General features: G+C 44.3%; 1 protein-coding gene across 30 annotated transcripts in view; it reads right to left on the bottom strand.

The window, feature by feature from the left end:
• MAGI1 (membrane associated guanylate kinase, WW and PDZ domain containing 1) overlaps positions 1-20,046 on the bottom strand; it is a 552,920-nt gene that overhangs the window by 188,421 nt on the left and 344,453 nt on the right. Inside the window, exon 1 of one of the 30 annotated variants that reach the window (XM_014578800.4) lies at positions 6,784-6,922. The exons of the other annotated variants lie outside the window; for them this stretch is intronic. Within the exon in view, the coding sequence (XP_014434286.2) occupies positions 6,784-6,889 (106 nt within the window). The 5' untranslated portion in view covers positions 6,890-6,922. Of the gene's footprint in view, positions 1-6,783; positions 6,923-20,046 lie in introns of those variants that run through there. 30 annotated transcript variants of the gene reach the window in all.

The raw sequence follows: 20,046 nt of genomic DNA, 5'->3' as shown, positions 1-20,046 counted from the left end.
GTCATCGAGTCCAGCCCCCTGCCCAAAGCAGGACCAACCCCAACTAAACCATCCCAGCCAGGGCTTTGTCAAGCTGGGACTTAAAAAACTGTAGGGATGGAGATTTCACCCCCTCCCTAGGGAACCCATCCCAGTGCTTCACCGCCCTCCTAGAGAAATAGTTTTTCCTAATATCCAACCTAGACCTCCCCACTGCAACTTGAGACCATTGCTCCTCGTTCTGTTATCTGTCACCACTGAGAACAGCTGCTCTCCAGCCACTTTGGAAACCACCCCCTTAGGTAGTTGCCTATCAAATCCTCCCTCATTCTTTTCTTCTGTTGACTAAATAAGCCCAAATCCCTCAGTTTCTCCTTATAAATCATAGATTCCATCCCCCTAATAATTTTTGTTGCCTTCCACTGGACATTCTCCAGTGCGTTCACATCCTTTCTGTAATGGGGGCCCCAGAATTGGACACAATACTCTAGATGTGGCCTCACCAGTGTTGAATAGAGGGGAATAATCTCTTCTCTAGATCTGTTGGCAATGCTCCTCCTAATGCACCCCAATAAGCTGTACAAGGGCACACTATTGGCTCTAATCCAGCTTCTCATCCACTGTTATCTCCAGATTCCTTTCTGCCAAACGGCTGCTTAGCCACGCGGTCCCCAGCCTGTAACAATGTTTGGGATTCTTCCATCCCAAGTGCAGGACTCTGAACGTGTCCTTGTTGAACCTCATCAGATTTCTTTTGGCCCAAGCCTCCAATTTGTCTAGGTCACTCTGGATCCTATCCCTGCTCTCCGGCATATCTACCTCTCCCCCTAGCTTAGTGTCATCCGCAAACTTGCCGAGGGTGCAATCCATCCCCACATCCAGGTCATTAATAAAGATGTTGCACAAAACCCTCCTGAACTGACCCTTGGGACTTGGCTTGATGCTGACCACCAACCAGCCCCGGAACTGTTGAACACTACACATTGAGCCTGATGATCTAGTCAGCTTTCTACCCACCTTACAGATCATTTATCCAATCCATACTTCTTTAAACTGCTGGCAAGAATACCATGGGAGACCGTATCAAATGCTTTGCCAGACCAAGATTTTAGGTCACATTTCTTTAACAAAAAAAAAAAATCCACAACCTTCAAACCATCCCAAACTTGTACCCATCACTCTAAAAAGCAGTTTAACTTTATATTCAATTTCACTACACCTTACTGCCTTCTACTTAACAAGGGAGAGGGAAAGTTAAACATATAACTACCGTTAAAATAATAGCAGACATAGAAATGGGAAAAAAGCGAGGAAATTCTAATTGCCCGTGGAATTCCATCCTCAACTCAAACCTAATGTAGTAATAATAAATTAACATGTGTACAATGGAGCATCCTCAAGCCCCAATCAGGATCAGGGCTGTGCCATACTGGACATTGGACAAACACAGAGAAGACAATCCTTGAAGGTTTTCATTTAAAAAACACAGAGGATAGGGGATGGGAGATCAAAACATAAGGAAAAGAACCTGGTAAAGAATTGGCCTAGCTTTGATAGTTGTATGGATAATAATGTTTTAAAAATTAACTTGGGGTAGAGGTGGGGAACACAGGAAAAGAACAGAAAGAGAACAGGAACAGTCTAGCCATTATCATCAGGTATCATAGCCCACATGACACATATAGCACAGCATGTAGTACCAAGCAGCTGTTTGTATGCAATAAATTACATGCTTCTATCACACTGCATTTACAGGACATACTGGTCTAATAAACAGGAATTAGCAGTCCTACAAGGGCAACCGTAAATAAAAAGCCAACAACAATACAAAGCCCAAGGGATATAGTGTGTATTATGAAATAAATCTTTCTGTGTGACTGCATCACAATGTAAGTTTCTGTCTCCTGATGAGTCATTTATCATAGCCTGCCAAGATGGAGCAAAATAGCTGCTGTTATAATAAAACAATTGGAAACAGAAGGTGTCAACAGATCTGCATTACCTTAAAACGGTCTTTACCGTACAATGCACCAAGATAGTTCTTTTGAGTTCACATGCTGGATGAAGAGAAATATTGAATGAAAAAGAATTTATCCCTGTAGAGAAATTGTTAAAACTTTAGGGGAGAAAACTGCTGTGCTAGCTAAACCACTAAATTGGCTAGATGGAAGAGAGCTATACTACCCAGTTAGCGCAAATATGAAGGCAAACTGATTATGTTGTAAACCACCTGAAAACTAGTGTCCCGCATGCTCCTGTGAATACACTATTACTACATTTTCCTCATGAAACCTGATCCAAAATTCCGAGACACCATTCCCGTCAACCAAGGTCCTGCCAGTTGTCCTTCTTAATCAGAGCTTACAAATATTTGTATTCAAACAACTTGCAGAGGACTTACAGGAGGGAAATGTGTTTATTCCATGTGAGAAGACAGCTCTGATCTGCAAGGTTTGGTTTAATCTTTTATGATCATGATCTGCAGGGTGTGCAGTGGAACTCTCGTGGCTTGCCTTGCCCTACGCGCCTCGAATCCTCCATATTGTTCGCAGTTGCTTCATGGGAAAATATAAAAAAGGTTTAGTTCCAGCAGGGCAACACTGACTAGAGCTCCCATTGTTTCACCTAATGCAAACACAGGACCCATTAGACAGGGACTGAAAATACTTTTCTACTTGGCCTTTTAAGAAAAAATGGCACCAGATAGTTAAATGTACCAGAGGGGTAGCCGTGATAGTCTGAATCTGCATAAACAATGAGAAGTCCTGTGGCACCTTATAATTGGGTCTTTGCCCACAAAAGCTTATACTCCAATAAATCTGTTAGTCTATAAGGTGCCACTGGACTTCTTGTTGTTTATGCAGATATTTACATGTAGATAATGTTTCAGAGAAGAATGAAGCTGATGTCCCCGGTGTGAGGTTTATTTATCAAGTCTTTTTATTGCAAGCAGCTAAAATGCAAGCGGAGGAGCAGGAACCCTGCTCTATCTATATCTCCAGGTCATGAGCACTGATGCAATATTTGAACATTAAAACCCAGGGTGATCAATGGGAATCCGTAATGAGAGAAAATCAGTTTTCTTGACCAAGGATGTGCAATACATGGTTTTCTCTACAGTGAGTCTTTCTGCTCAGGACCCTGAACAAACACGTTACTGAAAAGAAGTGACTGGCACGAACTTGAAGAATTACAGCCTCCACAGAGAACAGCAGGCGTGTATCTTTCCCACATACTGTACAGGGGCTATCCGTGTCCACTGACTACAAAGAACACTCCAGAAACCCTAGCATAATACTAACCTCTACTGCTTTAAAAAAAATCCAATAGGAAAGAACCCCCATCAATAAAACCAGAAACTCAGATACCTCTGTTGTTCTGTTCCAAGACTGCCTAAGACTCACTCATGCTTCTGTTCTAACGGCTTTGATAACATAGGATTCAAAACTCCCACTCCTTAACAAATGAAAGGGATATCCTTTCATGAAGTCAGTAAGAAGGAAATGGAGGAGGAAGGCTGTGTTCATTCGGAGGGAGGGAAATACCGATAACCTCCGTCTCTTAATGGAGTTTTACTCTATGAAAGGAACCATTTTTGCAGACAGTGAAATGTAACAGATGGTATCACAACTTATCTGGTTAAGTTGTGGAATTTAAGCAGAGCAGCAAGCTATATGGCAGGTCTTCTTTATGTGCAATTATAACTGCAAATCTGTGGAGTTCTTTTTCAGGCATGACCAAGGAATTTTGAATAGAGCATTTTGAAAAGCAAATCTTTTGTTACAATGAAATTTAGGTGAATGTGACTATGTTGTCCTACAGGACCTAGGAAGAGATGCTCTCTGAAGGCCAGTTTCGTCCATGTGGGGTCCAAGTAATCAGCAGCACACTAGATTACAGACTGATCAGTGCATCATGTTGTCCATACACAAGCATGTAAGGCAAACAAAAGAGAAATACTTGAAAAAAGTAACATTATCAAATGGGATATCACTCCTCTATCTGAAAGTACAGTGCCTTCTTTAATTACACTCAAGCTTATTAAAACTGAGTATAGTTTGCAAGGAAGAATAACTTATTCAATTTCTTTTTCTCAACTTTTTTATTGTATGATGTGCATTTGTGGATAGTCAATTTCATTGTTTCCCATGACTTGCCAGTTGATTTCTTCCTTGATAATCAAGGCAGAAAAGGCATGCAAAAATTAAAGGAATTTAAAAGAGAAATAAAACTCAAGAGCTGCTATTTAACACATGCTCGATCAGACACCAGATTTTTGTTAATAGTCAATTAAAATGTATATTAACCTTTAAGACAATGATGAGTTTTCAGCAGCAAGTTTCATTCAATACAAACTGCTAACATATACCTAGGAATCCAATGCTGTAGGACGGACAACTCATACCCAGTTCTTAGTTATTTTATTATTATTATTTATTATTCATTCAATAGGTCTATTTCAGGTGCTTATACAAATATTTTAAAATATGTATCGAACTAAGAATTAAAAAAGAAATTACATGCCCATTTCCATCTGCCCCAATCCACAAAATCATGTCAGCCAACAACATAACTTCCATTCTCTGATCAAACCATATCCCCCCGCCTAGTCCCTCAGCAGAACACAGGAAAGCACAGTAGTCCTGCAGCATCCCTGAAGAACAACAAATGGAGGCACTGACAGAAGATGGGGAGAAAGGAATGTTGCAGAGTCAAGGATTCCCCGCGTCCCCAGAAAATATTTGGCACGAGTTCATTCTCTTTGGAATGGAGGTCTGTGACTTTGAGCATCATCATCGACCACAAGTGAGACAAATAGCATGCAGAGAGGGGTGGCATCTTTCTCAGGCAGCCAGGTCTCCAGATATATACTGTATTGAGGGCTTTCCAGCTACTAACACCCGAATTATAAAACTGGCTCTTAGACACATCCTCAAACTCAAAGCAGCTGAATTCTCACACAAGCCAATCTATACAATGACAATCAACCTGATAAAATGCTGAAAGCTAAATTTATATTTTCAGGTGTGAGCTTACTGCCAAAGAGAAGGGGCTTGAAACAGACGTGCAAGCCCTGTTTCACATCAGTGCAGAGAGCTACTGCTACAATAGGTATAGCTACACTGGTGCAACCCCTCCCCCAAAATAATCAAGACCTATCAAAGTATGAGAGATACACAGGTTTCAGAGGAAGTCGTGTTTGTCAATTTCAGCAAATACAACAAGGATACCAGCGGCACCTTAAAGACTAATAATTTTATTATAATTAACTCCTTGTTGCTTTCATTAGATACACAAATCTTAAGACTTCATAGAGAGGATCTACAATTTCGTACAAAGACCCGGCTTAGACACACAACACGGGTTTTTGTTTGATAAATTAACAGCTATGCATAAAGAAGCTTCATTCCAAACGAAAGCGCTGACTTTATTTGTGGTTAAAAGAGCTGATCCACAGATACACAGCCAGCAGCCACAGACCCCAAATTAGCCATCATTCCTCTACTGTGCCAAAAGTATAGTCTACCCTTGGCACCTAGCGACGACCATTCTTCCCCAAATAATTCAAACGCTGAACAAAGATGCATTTGGAATTGCCACATGGAGAGTATTAAAAATATTCAGAGTGATCAGATTCAGAAGTTCCAGGCAGGAATTTGAAAGAGGTAGCCTGGTAATTAACAACCCTTGAAGTGAGGGTTAATGAAACCTCCTAACACCGTCTGCAAACAGAAGTCCAAGGCACAAGGCAACGTAAAAAGACAGCACTGCCATTCCACAAAACTTTTATTGGAGTTTGTTATAGAAACTCAGGGCTATTTCAAGCAAGAGGGAACTGGAGGGGCAGAGAGACTTGTTGGTAAACAGGGTTAATCCCTGCAGGTGATGCACATTGACTTAAACGGTGCAACGGTTTCCAGGCAGCAGATTCTGAATCCCATTGAACACCCTTCTCACATTGTAAGCAGCCTCCTTTCTAGCCCCTCCACTCTGGGAGGCTGTTTCTGCAGGCACTGGGCAGTTAACTAACAACTGCTGGTGCTCTCCAGCAAAACCCTTGGGGGGTGGGGAAGCCGCACAATAGAGCATGACACAAAAGGCCATCCTTTTCATCCCTTCTGCTTCTCCATTTTCTCCAGCTGAGCCACGGCTGTATTCAAGCAACACTTTTTAAAAATATAAAGCAAATGGGAGGCCAGATTGGGGGGGGGGGGATCCTAACATCTTATTAACCAAAACCAGCCACATTTGGGAGGGGATGGGGACAATCAACGCTCAGCCTCCCTCCCCTTCCAAGCAAACCCCTTTAAAAACAGCTCTTCCTTTCCCCCCATCCTGCAAAATGCAAGCTGCAGATGGTTGATATATTTTTTCTTCCCCGACAAAAAAAAAAAAAAAAAAAAAAAAGCTGTAAAGGGCCTAACACTGAAAGGACTCCCCCATCCCCCAGTATTCTCAGTAAGCACTAGCACGGAGCCGATAATCACATGAAAAACATGGCTGGCTGGTGCATCGACAGATACAAATGAGAAATACCGGACGGAGCTTTATTTAGATCACAGCAAAATTAAAGGGGGAGGCAGGGGGGACCTGCCTGTGGAACATGGCTGCAGTTTTAAAACCATTAGGACCGCCAGCTTGAAGAGATCAGCAACAATATTTGTCTGCTCTCAAGGTAGCGGCTCCTGACATCCTTGCACAGAGCCCATTCATTCATTCATTCATTCACCCACCCATCCGTCCATCCATCCGTCATTCTGACCAGGAATGACAAAACGCAAGGAAAGAACTAAACCCGTTTACCTGATTCAGTGCAACTTCCTGGGAGCAAGAGGTAGAAAATCCGGAGGAAATGTAGAAAGGAGGAAAAAAAGTCTGCTTGGATCCCTTTGGCAGTCCACGGTCTCATCTACATGCATCTGAGCAAGCACTTACCAGCAGCTGCTTCTTTTATCAAGCCCACAAGCACAGCAAATTAGCTGTCCTGCCCAGTTAGACAGTTCAGTCAATGTGAGCTATTCACACTCCAGCTCTTGTGTGAGGCAATCTTATCCAGTCCCTCTGTCCTGCTGGCGAGCACCCGCCCACCTCCACATGGCATTTGGATAAACAAGGGTTTCACATCACCCACGGAGAGAGAAAAATCACATGATCCTGACAATCCACAGTCTGGAGGGAAATATATACACTGGGACCCTAAAGGCGTCACCTAGAGTGAGAGACAGAAATCAGGGTAGGGAGGGAAAGCATAAGGGAAGAAGCAGGTTTGCTTATAAGCAAATTCCTCTGAAGCACAAAAGAAATGCAAAGGTCTGGGGAAGGGTAACGGCTTCTAAACTCTCTGTACCTTCAACAGTGGGGGGGGGAGAGGGGGGAGAGCAGGAAAGTGGATTTTTTAGTGAACAATGAGTCTGATGCAGGCCACGGATGAATGCCGGCCGGAGTAATCGGACATAGTAAGAAATGTTTACCAGCCACCAGCACATCCTTAGTCGGTCTGCAGCTTCGCACTGAACCCTGGGGTTTTTCCTTCGTTGGTCTCAAAAAGCAAATAGACAGTTATTTTAGATGGGGGTCAGAACTAAAGGCCCTGATTTTTTTCCCCCTCAGTTAAATAAAGAAAATGTGTGTTTGTGTTTGGGGAGGAGGGACTAACACAACCCGCTGGGGGAAGATTTTGAGCGGAGATTGTGCTTTTTCACCAATGCAACAAAAATAAATAACACAAAAATGAAAAGCTCATTCCACAGCAACGGTTCCTACGGTTCTTGTCCTATGCCTGGCTCCAATCTCCAGGGTTGCACCTGATGCATGTGGTTGCAACACCTACTTAGGTTTGGCCTGGCCTTTGACAGAGAATAGGGCCACCCTACTTACACACACACACACACACACACACACACACATTCTGCCACTGTGTGTGGCAACATCCCTACACCTCTTCCTGTTCTCCCACACACACACAACCACGCAGGACACATGCAGGAACTCTGCCACTGTGTGTGGTGACATCCCTACACCTCTTCCTGTTCTTTCTCAAGGCCTTGCCTCCTGGCCAGGGTGGAGACTGGAGACAGATGTGCTAAGTGCCACCCAGGGAGTTAGGGCCTCCTCCGGGGGAAAAGGAGGAGCACAGGACATGAAGAACCCCATGATGACAGGGACTATGGCCACCTCACTCGCTACGGCCACCTGAGCAAGGAGCGTCGGGCAGGTGCAGAGCAGTGCTGCAGGGCAGGGCCACCGACAGACAGGGTCAGAGGGGGCAGCTGCCCCCTTTAAATCACCGCCAGAACACCTGCAGTGCTCGGCCCATGCTGTCCGAAGGGGTGGCTAGAAGAGACTAGGCTCAGCCCCGCCCCTTCTGCCCAAGGCTCCGCCCCTCCTGGGAGGGCAGGGAGCCAGTCCCTTCCCACCACCTAACTCAGGGGCCTGACATTTCTGTCCTCAGCTCTGCTGCAGGGTATCCAGGACAAATGCTGTTCCAGAGTCATTCAGCCTAGGATGGGGACTTGAACTGTGCATTTGGGGGAGTATCATTGTATCGGGGGCAACCAGTGCTGTGACCTGGTGCCCCAGAACGCAGAGCAGGACCAAACATGCAGGACAAGCTGCTATTCTGGTGCAGTCTCACTGAGCCCTCAAACATGAATAAAAAAGCAATGCCACAAAGGGAAACAACCCAAAGCAAATGGACAATCAAAAGCTGAAGAATGGCATGGCGTGCAGCTAGGTTCTGTCAGACACCAAGGCCAGAGGAGCCCAGCACAACGATCGTCTTTCTGGTCGGACTCCTGGCAGAGAACTCCTCCAGTAGCTCCTTCAGAGAAACACCCAATCTCAATGTAAAAGTCATCAACGATGGAGAATCCAGATCAAGGCTGTTCCTCACTCTGAGTGCAGAAGGAGGGGGGAGGCCTCAATATACCTTGCCACTACAGACTCTGAATACAAAATTTCCCCCCAGAATCACAACACACAGATTTTGGGGGATCACTCCTACTATCAAGTGATTTGTATCCCTAAAACAGGGGCGAACACTTGACCCCACCCCCACCAGGGGTACCCACAGCTCTTTTGCCCTAAAAGAGCTTGAAAAAAAGAAAAGAGGAAAACAAGCTGCAGTGTCTAATAGCCGACCTCTCAGTCTCAGGATACAGATACACACCCACAGACAAACCTTCCAGGACACACAAATCAAATCATCACCTTCAAAAAGTGATTTTTATTACAAAACAAAAGACATATTTGATAAAGCAGACTTGGTTGCTAGATGTTACAGAGCAACTAAGGGAAACAAATAAAAACAGAGAAAATCTCTGGAAAAAATGCTTAGATGGTAAATGGGGAGGGGAAGCATAGATCCATACAGAGCAGTTCAAATCAAACCACAAAATAAAGAAAATACCCTGATCACAACTAGATTCCCTTTTTCCCCCTTTACTTACTTTCAATCTTTTTTCTTGGTTCAGTCCATTTCCATGCCCCAAATTTTCTGGAGGCATGGTAGTCCTGCCCGGATTTAAATCATTCTCTGTCTCTCAACTCCTGGTTTAACTCTATCCCCCACCTCCCGCCGCACACAAAACAGGCAAGGAATCTTATACAATTCAAATTTCAGCACCGCATGCCCACTGGTTCTTCTGGCTACTTGAGTTTAACTCCTTAGTCACTGTGTGCTGGTCAGCACTCCTGTCTATTACAACCCACAATGAATCTTAGGGTTGTTACGATATTAACTAATCTCCCTATTAAAAATGACACCTGATCTGAATTAGTCTAGCTTCGGCTTCCAAGCTCTCGGCTAGTGTTATACCTTTCTTTGCTCGATCGAGAGGTGCATTATTCAGTTGCGGCCCCTGTTGGTACTTGGAGACTGTAATCAAGTCTCGCTTTCATCTTCTCTTTGTTAAGCTACATGGACTCAAGGAGCTCAAACCCGCGATTATTTTCATGGCTCTTCTCTGAACCGTCTCAAATTTATCAACGCCCTCCCTGAACTGTGCACTCGATCTGGGCATTGTATTTCAGCAGTGGTCACACCAGTGCCAAATACAGAGGTAAAATAACCTCCTTTCACCTATCTGAGAGATCCCTGTCCACAAATCCAAGTATTGGGTTAGCTCTTCTGGCCACACGACTGCCCTGCTGATATGATTATCTCGGAGTGTTCCGCAGGTGCGCTTCAGGAAAGCCACTAACCAGCCTGTGCTGCTTTGTTTACCCTAAGGGGTCGTAGGTATGGAGTATGGAGCCTGACAGCACCCACTGCATGGTGTCAAGTACCAGAGGGGTAACCGTATTAGTCTTAATCTGCAAAAGCGATGAGGAGTCCTGTGGCACCTTATAGACTAACAGATTTATTGGAGCATAAACTTTTGTGGGCAAAGACCCACTTCGTCAGATGCATGGAGTGGAAATTCCAGAGACAGGTATAAATATATAGGCATAAGAAAAGAGTACCAATCAAGAGTAAGGCTAGAGACAAGGAGGTCAATTCAGTCAGGGAGGGTGAGGCCCACTTCTAGCAGCTGATGTGGAGGTGTGAAAACCAACAGAGGAAAATCTGCTTTTGTACTTGGCTAGCCATTCGCAGTCTTTGTTTAATCCTAAACTGATGGCGTCAAATTTGCAGATGAACTGTAGCTCAGCAGTATCTCTTTGAAGTCTGAAACAAAAAACAGGACTATGTAGCACTTTGAAGACTAACAAGATGGTTTATTAAGTGATGAGCTTTCGTGGGCCAGACCCACTTCCTCAGATCAAATAGTGGAAGAAAATTGTCACAACCATATATACCAAAGGATACAATTAAAAAAAATGAACACATATGAAAAGGACAAATCACATTTCAGAACAGAAGGGGGCTGGAGGGGGGGAGGTAAATGTCTGTGAGCTAATGATATTAGAGGTGATAATTGGGGAGGCTATCTTTGTAATGGGTAAGATAATTTCTATCACTCTTTGAAGTCTGTTCATGAAGGTTTTTTTGTTGCAGGATAGCTACCTTTAAATCTGCTACTGTGTATCCAGGGAGATTGAAGTGTTCTCCTACAGGTTTTTGTATATTAACATTCCTGATATCTGATTTTTGTGTCCGTTTATTCTTTTACACTTTGAGAAACACTGATCAACTACAACCTCAATTCCTTTTTCAGAAGCACTGCTTGTCAGGACAGGTTCAGTCATATGACCTATAACAGTGTTTCTTAACCAGTGGTACGAGTACCCTTAGGGGCACTCAAGAGAAGTCTGGGGGCATGTCAACACAACTGAAATTTGGAGAAAACTGAATTTTTGTTTAAGTTTTACAGCACTTTATTTTTTTTTATTTTTTTCACTCAAAAATTTCATTGCCCGCCCGGCTACGATTAAGTTGTTAAACAAATATGTTGCAATGGTAGAAAAAAAATGTTGTGTAGCTGAAAACTGTAGGTACTGGGGGTACTTTTTTTTTTAAAGGGGGTACTTTATAAAAAAAAAAAAGGTTGAGAAACACTGGCCTATATTCTTTGTTCCTAGATGTATATATTTACATTTATCCATATTAAAATAAATATTATTTGCTTGAGCCCCATTTATCAAGCAATTCAGATCACTTTATTACTGAGTGAACCTCACCATTATTTATCCCCTCCTCAATCTGTGTCATCTGCAAGTCGTCAGTGAGGATTTCATGTTTTCTGCCAAGTCATTGATAAAAATTCTAATAATATAGGTCCAAGAATCAAACTCCAAGGAACCCCACTAAAAACACAATCAGTCAGTAATGATCTCTGTTTATAATTATTTTGAAACCCATCGGTTAGCCAGCTTTCAATCCATTTAATGTGTGCTATGTTATTTTATAGTGTTCTAATGTTTTTAATCAAAATGTTGTGCAGTACCAAGTCAAATGCCTTTCAGAAAGTCTCAACAATATTATATCAACATTATCATCAAACAGGTAACCTCGTTGAAAAAGAGATCAAGTTAATTTGACAGCTCTAATTTCCATAAATCCAGGTTGATTAGCACCAATAACTCGCTTTTAATTCTTTATTGTTTCCTTTTCGTCTACTATTATCTTACCCAGGATTGACGTCAGACGGACAGGCTGATAATTACCAGGGACACCCTGTTTACTCTTGTTAAAAGTTGGTACAACAGTAGCTTTCTTTCACTCTTGAGGAACTTCCTGTGTGTACCAAGATTTATTGAAAATCCACACGCCCCATCAGCCAGCTCTTTTAAAACTCTTGGAGGGGGGAAGTTAACCAGACGTGCTGATTTTAAAATGTCTAGTTTTATTAGCGGTTGTGTAACATCCTCCTGAGATGCTAGCAGAATGGAAAGGGCGCTATCCAATTGAGACAACATTATCTGAGGGTTTTTTTTTTCACCATTTACAGAACTAAAGTATTTACTGAACAGTTCTGTCTTCTCTGAGATATTACTGATAATTTTACCATTTCCTTCTAGTAATGGACCAGTGCCCTTATAAGGATTCTTTTTGTTCCCAATACACTTCAAAAACTTCTGATTGTCCTTAACTCTGCTGGCCACAAATTTCTCCTTGCCTCCCTTTGTTTCCCTTATCAGTTTTCCCAAATTCCAGCTACTGATTTATATTCATTAGCATCACTTTCAATGTCACTTTCCGTCCATACACACACACACACACACACACACACACACACACACACACACAGAGTGCTAGCTGCCCCCCCACACACACAGAGTGCTAGCTGCCCACACAGCTAGCTGCCCTCACTTTCCCACTGGCAGTAAGACACCACTGAAAGGCAATCGGGGCGCATTTCTCTCTGCATGCCCACAGAGCATAAGGAGGACCTTAAAGCCACATGTACCAGCTCCAATAGACAGTAGTGGCCAAAAGGATCTGATTTCACATGTGCACCAAAAGTGGGACCCGCATGGACTGACGCTCAACCCATTGCATTTCCGTAGTGCCCGCCTGTCTCACACGAGCTCCAAAGCCCCTCAGTGGCCAAAGAGGAATTCACTAAATGCCTCCTTCCCTCATGCTGATTTAAGAGGCAGTGGGAGATAGGTTTGAAGCCACTTCCCATACCCCAGACTCCTTTAGCAGCAGGACACACCAGGGAAAGGACTTCACTCCTAACTTCTCAGGCAACCATTCTGATCAGAGGCTTGGAAGTTGAGGCTGGAGGAGATGGCTTGAAACACCTTCCTTCCCTCCATAGACCACCATACTCCCACCGTTGTAACAAAACTGCACCAAAAGGGAGCTGAGGTTTCTGCTTTGCGGAAGCCAAATCCTGATATTAAATCTGGAACAAGGTGCATTCTCTCTATGATCTCTGCATTTTGGTTGGTGACTTCACTAAGCTCTCAAAATGTCCTCACAGATTCCCACCGTCAAGATAGATAATGCAGGCTAACAATTGCCACACAAGTCACCCTTTTTAAAAATTAATCTGGAGTTAGTCTTGAGATAGAGCCAAATCCCAGCACCACTAGCAACAACCGAGACAGGACTGGATGCACAATGAGGAAAAAGCATTAATCTCCACCCTCCTCATTGGCCAAATTTTAAATTCCTTTCACTGCAATTCTACTGAAAGATAACTGAAGGCATCTTTGCACCTCAGCTATTTGTATTAAAAACACCTTGAGGAAGGACAAACTGATTTTACATTTTTTCCTGTGTGGTCACTTGCTGCTGGGAACACATTACAATACTTCAGAAATCCCCACTGAGACATTCCTCAGCAGGGATTGTTAGAAGTCCTAGACTGTAGCACTCCTGAAGCGCGCTCCAATCAAGGAGGACTACACTGGTACAAAACACCGCATTGTTTCCTCGGCATTCACAGTATCTGTGTAACCCAATAGTAATATTCACCACATATTCCGGGGTGAAAAGAAACGAGGGGGGAGAAAAATGTAAACGTTGCCATTAATCCTCTCTGGAAATGCAAGTTCAGGAAAGAGCTGTTGGAACCCACTTCCCCCACAGAGCTGTGTTGATGAAGCAGAACCTCTTCCCCCTTCTCCCCTCTGAATCTGGCTAGCAGCAGGGAGAATTTCCAATTACTCTCAGATTCTTAAAATGGGACGTATTGTTCACTTTGTTTGAGGGAGAGGGGGAATTAGGTACCTTTGCAATTCTAAAAAACGGTAGCTCACAAGCTGCTGGTTAAGTATTTCTTTTGCATCTATATTCTTTCTAGCACAAACCTATACCCTTTGGAGGGCAAAGTTTGTTTCTCTCGGGTGACAATTACCAGAGTTCCCTAAATTAAAGCAAAATTCTGAATAGCCATATTCACTTTGGTCTGGAAATTGTGAGAATCTTCACGGTTAACCATTGCTTTAGTTTTCATGTTCATAGAGTTTAAGGCCAGCAGAAACAATCAGAGTCTGACTATGTGTATAACACAGGTGAGATAATCTCATCCAGTTATTCCTGTATTGAGCTCAAACAAATATTTCAAATATTGATCTAATATGAACTTTAAAAATAGGCTTACTAGACAAGACATTTGTTTTCAGTATATGCATACAACTGGGGCCAATAATTATAATCAAATATGAAAACTGGGACATTTGAAGTTTCCACATCCCTTTATGGTTCATATAAAGTGTTCTGAAAGTGTACACATTTAAAAAAAAAGATGATTTTGCTTAACAGCAAGCCTAAAACAAGAGTGCTTTTGGATTTACACATTTTGAAATGGTGAATTTAGAAAACTAATACTGTATTCTGTGCATGCAGAGATGAATTTTCTCAGAAATGTTTCCAAAGCTGGACTTTGTATCTATATATGTAAACATATACATTTAAATTCATTTTGCAAAAATCTGGGGGTGCAAATTACCCAAGTGAATGGGAAGATTTTAGGGGGGGGTATTTTATATGACCTCGGGTGCACAATCTTTCCAATATCTGCACCGAATTTGCCTTACTGTCAGCAGAAAGGAAATGTAATCCACCTTTAACCCACCCACAGTTAACAGTGTATCTGGCTGACTGCAAAATACTAGAGATGAAGGCAAACAATTCTTTTTTTAACTCCCACAGGTCACCTTACACCTTGAAGTATACGTACCAGTGTAATTGGTGTGGTACTGCCCTTGAAATGGATAGATTTTAGATCTCACATTGCTGCTATAAGTGTCAGCAGTAATCCCCAAATCCCCCTGGCCCTTCAAGTCTCACTATTTACTTCTGTGGTCCAGCCTCTCTCAGATTGTGACTACATTGCACCAAGTCTATCGTCTGGTTTGTTCTCAATACACTGGCCTACTATTGCAGCGTCTCCTTGTTCTCACATGATTAGGGAGGGTGAAAAGCAGGAAAGGGCTCATCGGTTTTCCTGTGTTGCGTAGTTTTTGGCACAGTCATGCCTTCCGTATAAACAATCGGCCTTAGAACATGAAAACCACTCAAAGCGATTAAAAGGAAGCCTGCTTTCATTTGCATCAGCGATGCACAGACATGAATATTGTTAATGTATGGGTTTGGTTTGGACTAGCTAGAGAGCACCACTCACATCAAAGTAAACTGAGGCACGGACGAGCAATCATGTGTCTCTGAAGGTGTGTTAGTCAGTGACGTATGGGGTTCAGTTTACAACAGTTCCTACGTTAACATATTGAGGAAACATGAGACGAAGGCATGCGAACTGAGATTGCTGACGCGCAAACTGAGATGACTCAAATCTACGGGGTAAAACTGGCAAGGCTCAACTGAAATCAATGGTGATATGTGGGCTCACACGAGGTGAGGAGCTGGCCCTATGATACAACATGAACTTGTATTCCCGTTGGAGTCAAACTTTGCTCTGAGATGTCACAGGAGACTTCCAATGGGAGTCCCATGCATATGTCGTAGAGCGGGGTGGGCAATCATTTCTGGTGGGGGGACCACTCCAAAATTTTGGAAAGTGGTCAAGGGCTGGACTTTTCTGTGGAGGAGGTGCGGGGTCTAGGATGCAGGCTGAGTGCAGAAGAGTGTATGGGGTAAGGGATTGGGGTGCAGGAGACAGTGTGTGGTCTGAAAGGGAGTTGGGGAGGAAGGAGGGGGTTGTGACTTGGATCAGGGGATTGGTGTGTAGTGTCAGGGAGGGAGTGGGGGTGCAGGAGAGGATTCTAGCCTGGGGGAGGGACATTGGAGGGGGTACAGAGCAGGGAGTGCAGGGTCTGGGAGGGAGTTGTGACCTGGTGCAAGGGGCATGCAGAGGGTTTGGAAGTTGACCCGGGGGAAGAAGTTGGGGTGCAGGAGAGGCAGGGGTGCCAGAGGCAAGTTCTGGCTGGGAGGCGCTTACCTAAGCATCTCCCAGCCAACAGCTCTGCAGCACTCCCAAGACAGACTGGATTCCCGGCCTGCTGCAGCCCCAGAGCACAGAAAATGCAGCCTGCACCCTTCACGTGGCTCTTCACTCCAAGACGGAGGAGAGATTTATGCTGCCCCCATCACCTAGGCCAATATCTCAGCTCCTATTGGCTGGTTGTTTCTGGATAATAGGAGCTGAGAGATTGGCTGGGGTCAGTTCCTATTGGCTGGTTGTGTCCGACCAATAGGAGCTGAGGATTGGGCTGTGGCTGGGGAGATCACCCGAAGCCTCCCCCTCCCTGCAGAGTAGAGTCACAAGGAACAGCCCTGCTGCGTGCCTCAGGGTCCCGGGAGAGGCGTCCGCTGGCCAGATCCAGCGGTTGGTGGGCTGGATCCGGCCCGCGAGAGGTATCTTGCCCACCCCTGTCTTAGGGCAAATGTAGACCTTACACTTCATCTTTTTCATCAACAGTGAATACAGCCTCTAAGATTTGACACTTACCCTTGACATCTGCCTGCATTAGGGATGTTAAAATGCGGTTAACTAACTAGTCGAGTAGTTGATGGACTATTCGACTAGTCGATAGGCACTTCTGCATTCCTCCTCCGGGGGGCTCTTGTACACGTCAAAGGAGGAACGCGGAACTCCACGTACAGCCCAGGGCCGGCGGGAAGTCCCGCTGACTCCGGGTAGCATGCGGGTGCCTGCTTTGAAATGTACAGAAGTCCCCAGATGGGGCTCCTGTGCATTTCAAAGCCATAGAGCCTGGGATCAGTGGGGGACTCGCCAGGTGATCCTGGGCTCCACGCAACATTACACCAGAACCCGGGGTCAGTTGGGAAGTCCCCAGCTGACCCCGAGCTCCATGTGGAGATGCCCCTTTCAAACTCAGAGGTGGCATTTCAAAGGGGCAGCCACAGCACAGCTGAGCCCTGGCTGACCCCAGGAAAATGCCATTCGGAACGCAGGGTTAGTTGTGGAGTCCCCAGCTGACCCCGGGCTCCGTGCTTTGGCGTTTTAAAGGGGAAGCACTGCACAGCTGGGCCGCGGATCAGCTGTGCAGCAGCTGCTCCTTTGAAACGCCGCCTTGGGGTTTCAAAGCGGCAGCACCACACAGCTGATCCGCGGCTCAGCTGTGGCACTGCTGCCTTGAAGTACCTCTTCCCCCTCCCCTTTACTGCCTCTCTCATATAGAGGCAGCGGGGGACGGTGGGGGGACGGGAATTGACTAGACAACTAGTTGACAGACTATCCAATAAGCAAATGCTTATCGGATAAGAACTAGTGGACTAGTCGACTAACATCCTTAGCCTGCATACTTCAAGCATGTTAAGGGCAACATCTTTGGCAGGTGTAAATTAATGGGGCTCACCACAACTGGGGGTCGGGTCCTAACTCTTTTGTTTGCTGTTCTACCAAAAAGGCATTGCTTTCAACCAAAACTAGGGGAGAGGCAGAGGCTCAGAAAATGGAACGAGTGGTATATTTCTTGCTGCAAAGTGCAACTTTAAAAATAAATAAAAGCAAACCCAGGTGGTTTGACATTTTCTTTTCAGAACTACATGAATTGAGGAACACAAAAGAAACTCAGGGCTGGCTTTTTCCCCTCCAGCTCCAGCTGTTTATTGTATTTTGAAAAAAATAAAGTGCGAACACTGTTACATTTTAAGAAGGTAATGAATGATGGTGTGTAATGTTTCTTTGGAAATAAGCTTGGGGGTTAATTTTGGGGGGAGGGGCCTCCATCTCCCTCATGACAAGACAACATTAAAATATTCAGTAAATTTGAGCCCAGGCTCTTTTCACTGTCAGGTTCCATCTGTTAACCCATTGTCAGACTTGCAATGCCTCAGTCAAAAAGCCCCCCCTAAAGTGTGTCTACACAGCAACGTTATTTCAGAATAACGGCTGTTATTCCGAAATAACTATGCAAGCGTCTACTCAGCAATTCCGTTATTTCTAAACAATTTCGAAATAACAGATGGCTTATTCCAACTTCTGTAAACCTCATTCTACGAAGAATAATGCCTATTCCGAAATAAAGTTTCAGGGCGTAGCCGAGTTAGTCTTTAAAATGCTCCCAGACTATTTGTTATTTTTCACATTTATCCTGTACAGACTAACAGCACATGTAGATGGTATCATGAGCTTTCGTGGGCATAGCCCATTTCTTCAGATGACATTCTGGTCATCTGAAGAAGCGGGCACTGCCCACGAAAGCTCATGATACCATCTACATGTGCTGTTAGTCTTTAAAGTGCTACCAGACTATTTGCTGGTTTTTAAGTTTATTCCAAAATAGTTATTTCAAAATAAGGCAGGTAGAGATGCTCCACTTCTGCTACTTCGAAATAGCCCTTCACCAATAGCTTATTCCAAAATAACTGTGCAGTGTAGACATAGCCTTATTAAAGTAAGGACAGCCATGAAGTTGTATCTCAAAGCCCACAGGCATGCAATTCTACGCAGGAATGTGAACACCCGTTCACTATGGTTGTAAACCTGTCGCCCTCATCCCAGTTAACTTTGCACTGCAATGCTGCTGAAAATGAAGGACGTCAGGCAGCAAACTACATATCCACACCAGGCTCAGTAACAAAAACAACAGCTGATTCTAGCCACCAAATTGCAGTAAATGCTGTCATTGCCCTTCAGACATATGGGATTGCAAGAGCCGAGAAGAGTATCTCACCCTTGAAGGGTAATTAGCATTGCTCTTCCTAAAAGCCCAGAAAACTCAGCAGCTTTATGGGTAGCAAGGCCTTTATGGAAGGCAAAGTCTGCCTGGCTTTACCGATTACTGATGGGATTCTGTTTCCTGGGGAATTTTTAGTTAGTTTGTGAAGGGAACATGCCCCTGCATTGAAAATGTGTTAGAGCAGCTCATCTGCTGTGACCAGTGCTTCGTGTGCTCACCAGTATTGTCTCCTTGTTTGTCTACACTCCTCCGATCCGTTTGCTGTTCCCAGCCATTGTCTATTATTTTACTCTTATTTTGCAAGGTTTACAGACCAGGGACTATTGTCTTGCGTGGTGCCTAGCACAATGGGGCCTTGGCTTTTAGGTGTTACTACAGGGGTGAGCAACAAGCAGCTCACAGTCCAGACACGATTTACCAAGGTTAGCCTCTGGCAGACCACCGGATGCTGTCTTTACCGGTGCCTCCACAGCTATGGCTGCTCACAGCTCCCATTGGCCGCAGTTCACTGTTCTTGGCCAATGAGAGCTGTGGAAAGCAGTAACTCCACCTGTGACTCTTCCCACAGCTCCCACTGTCTGAGATCAACATCCTGCAGCCAATGGGAGCCGCAAACAGTGTTCCCTGTAAACTGTGAACTTGGGTGGCCACCCAGGAGAGATTCGGGTGCTGTTCAGGTGGATTAACAGAGCGCCCACAGACTGCAGCAGCCAGCAACATGTATGGCCACTGGTGGTGCACAGCCACCTCTGTGCACAAAACAAAATGTATTCTGCACATGGATGGAAAAAATTAGAGGGAACATTGGCTGTGAGCGGCCGTATCTCCAGATGGGCAGGTAAATAAAGCGTCTGGCAGCTCGCCAAGGGCTAACAGCGGTGAACCATGTCAGGCCTGCGGGCCACATACTGCCCACTGCTATGTTACTATCATACAATTTCATTAATTCTTATTAAGTACTCTATGCTTTGTTAAAATTCTTTAGAAAACAATAAGTTACACTTTAAGTTAAAACTATTTTCATTAAGTGAAACAGAACTGAACAGGCTAAAGTTAATACCTATT

Source organism: Pelodiscus sinensis, chromosome 11, assembly GCF_052426305.1.
Source record: "Pelodiscus sinensis isolate ZL-2025 chromosome 11, ASM5242630v1, whole genome shotgun sequence".
Classification (NCBI taxonomy): Eukaryota; Metazoa; Chordata; order Testudines; family Trionychidae; genus Pelodiscus; species Pelodiscus sinensis.
Note: the sequence above shows the minus strand (reverse complement) of the source record. Positions and strands in the feature narration are given on the sequence as shown.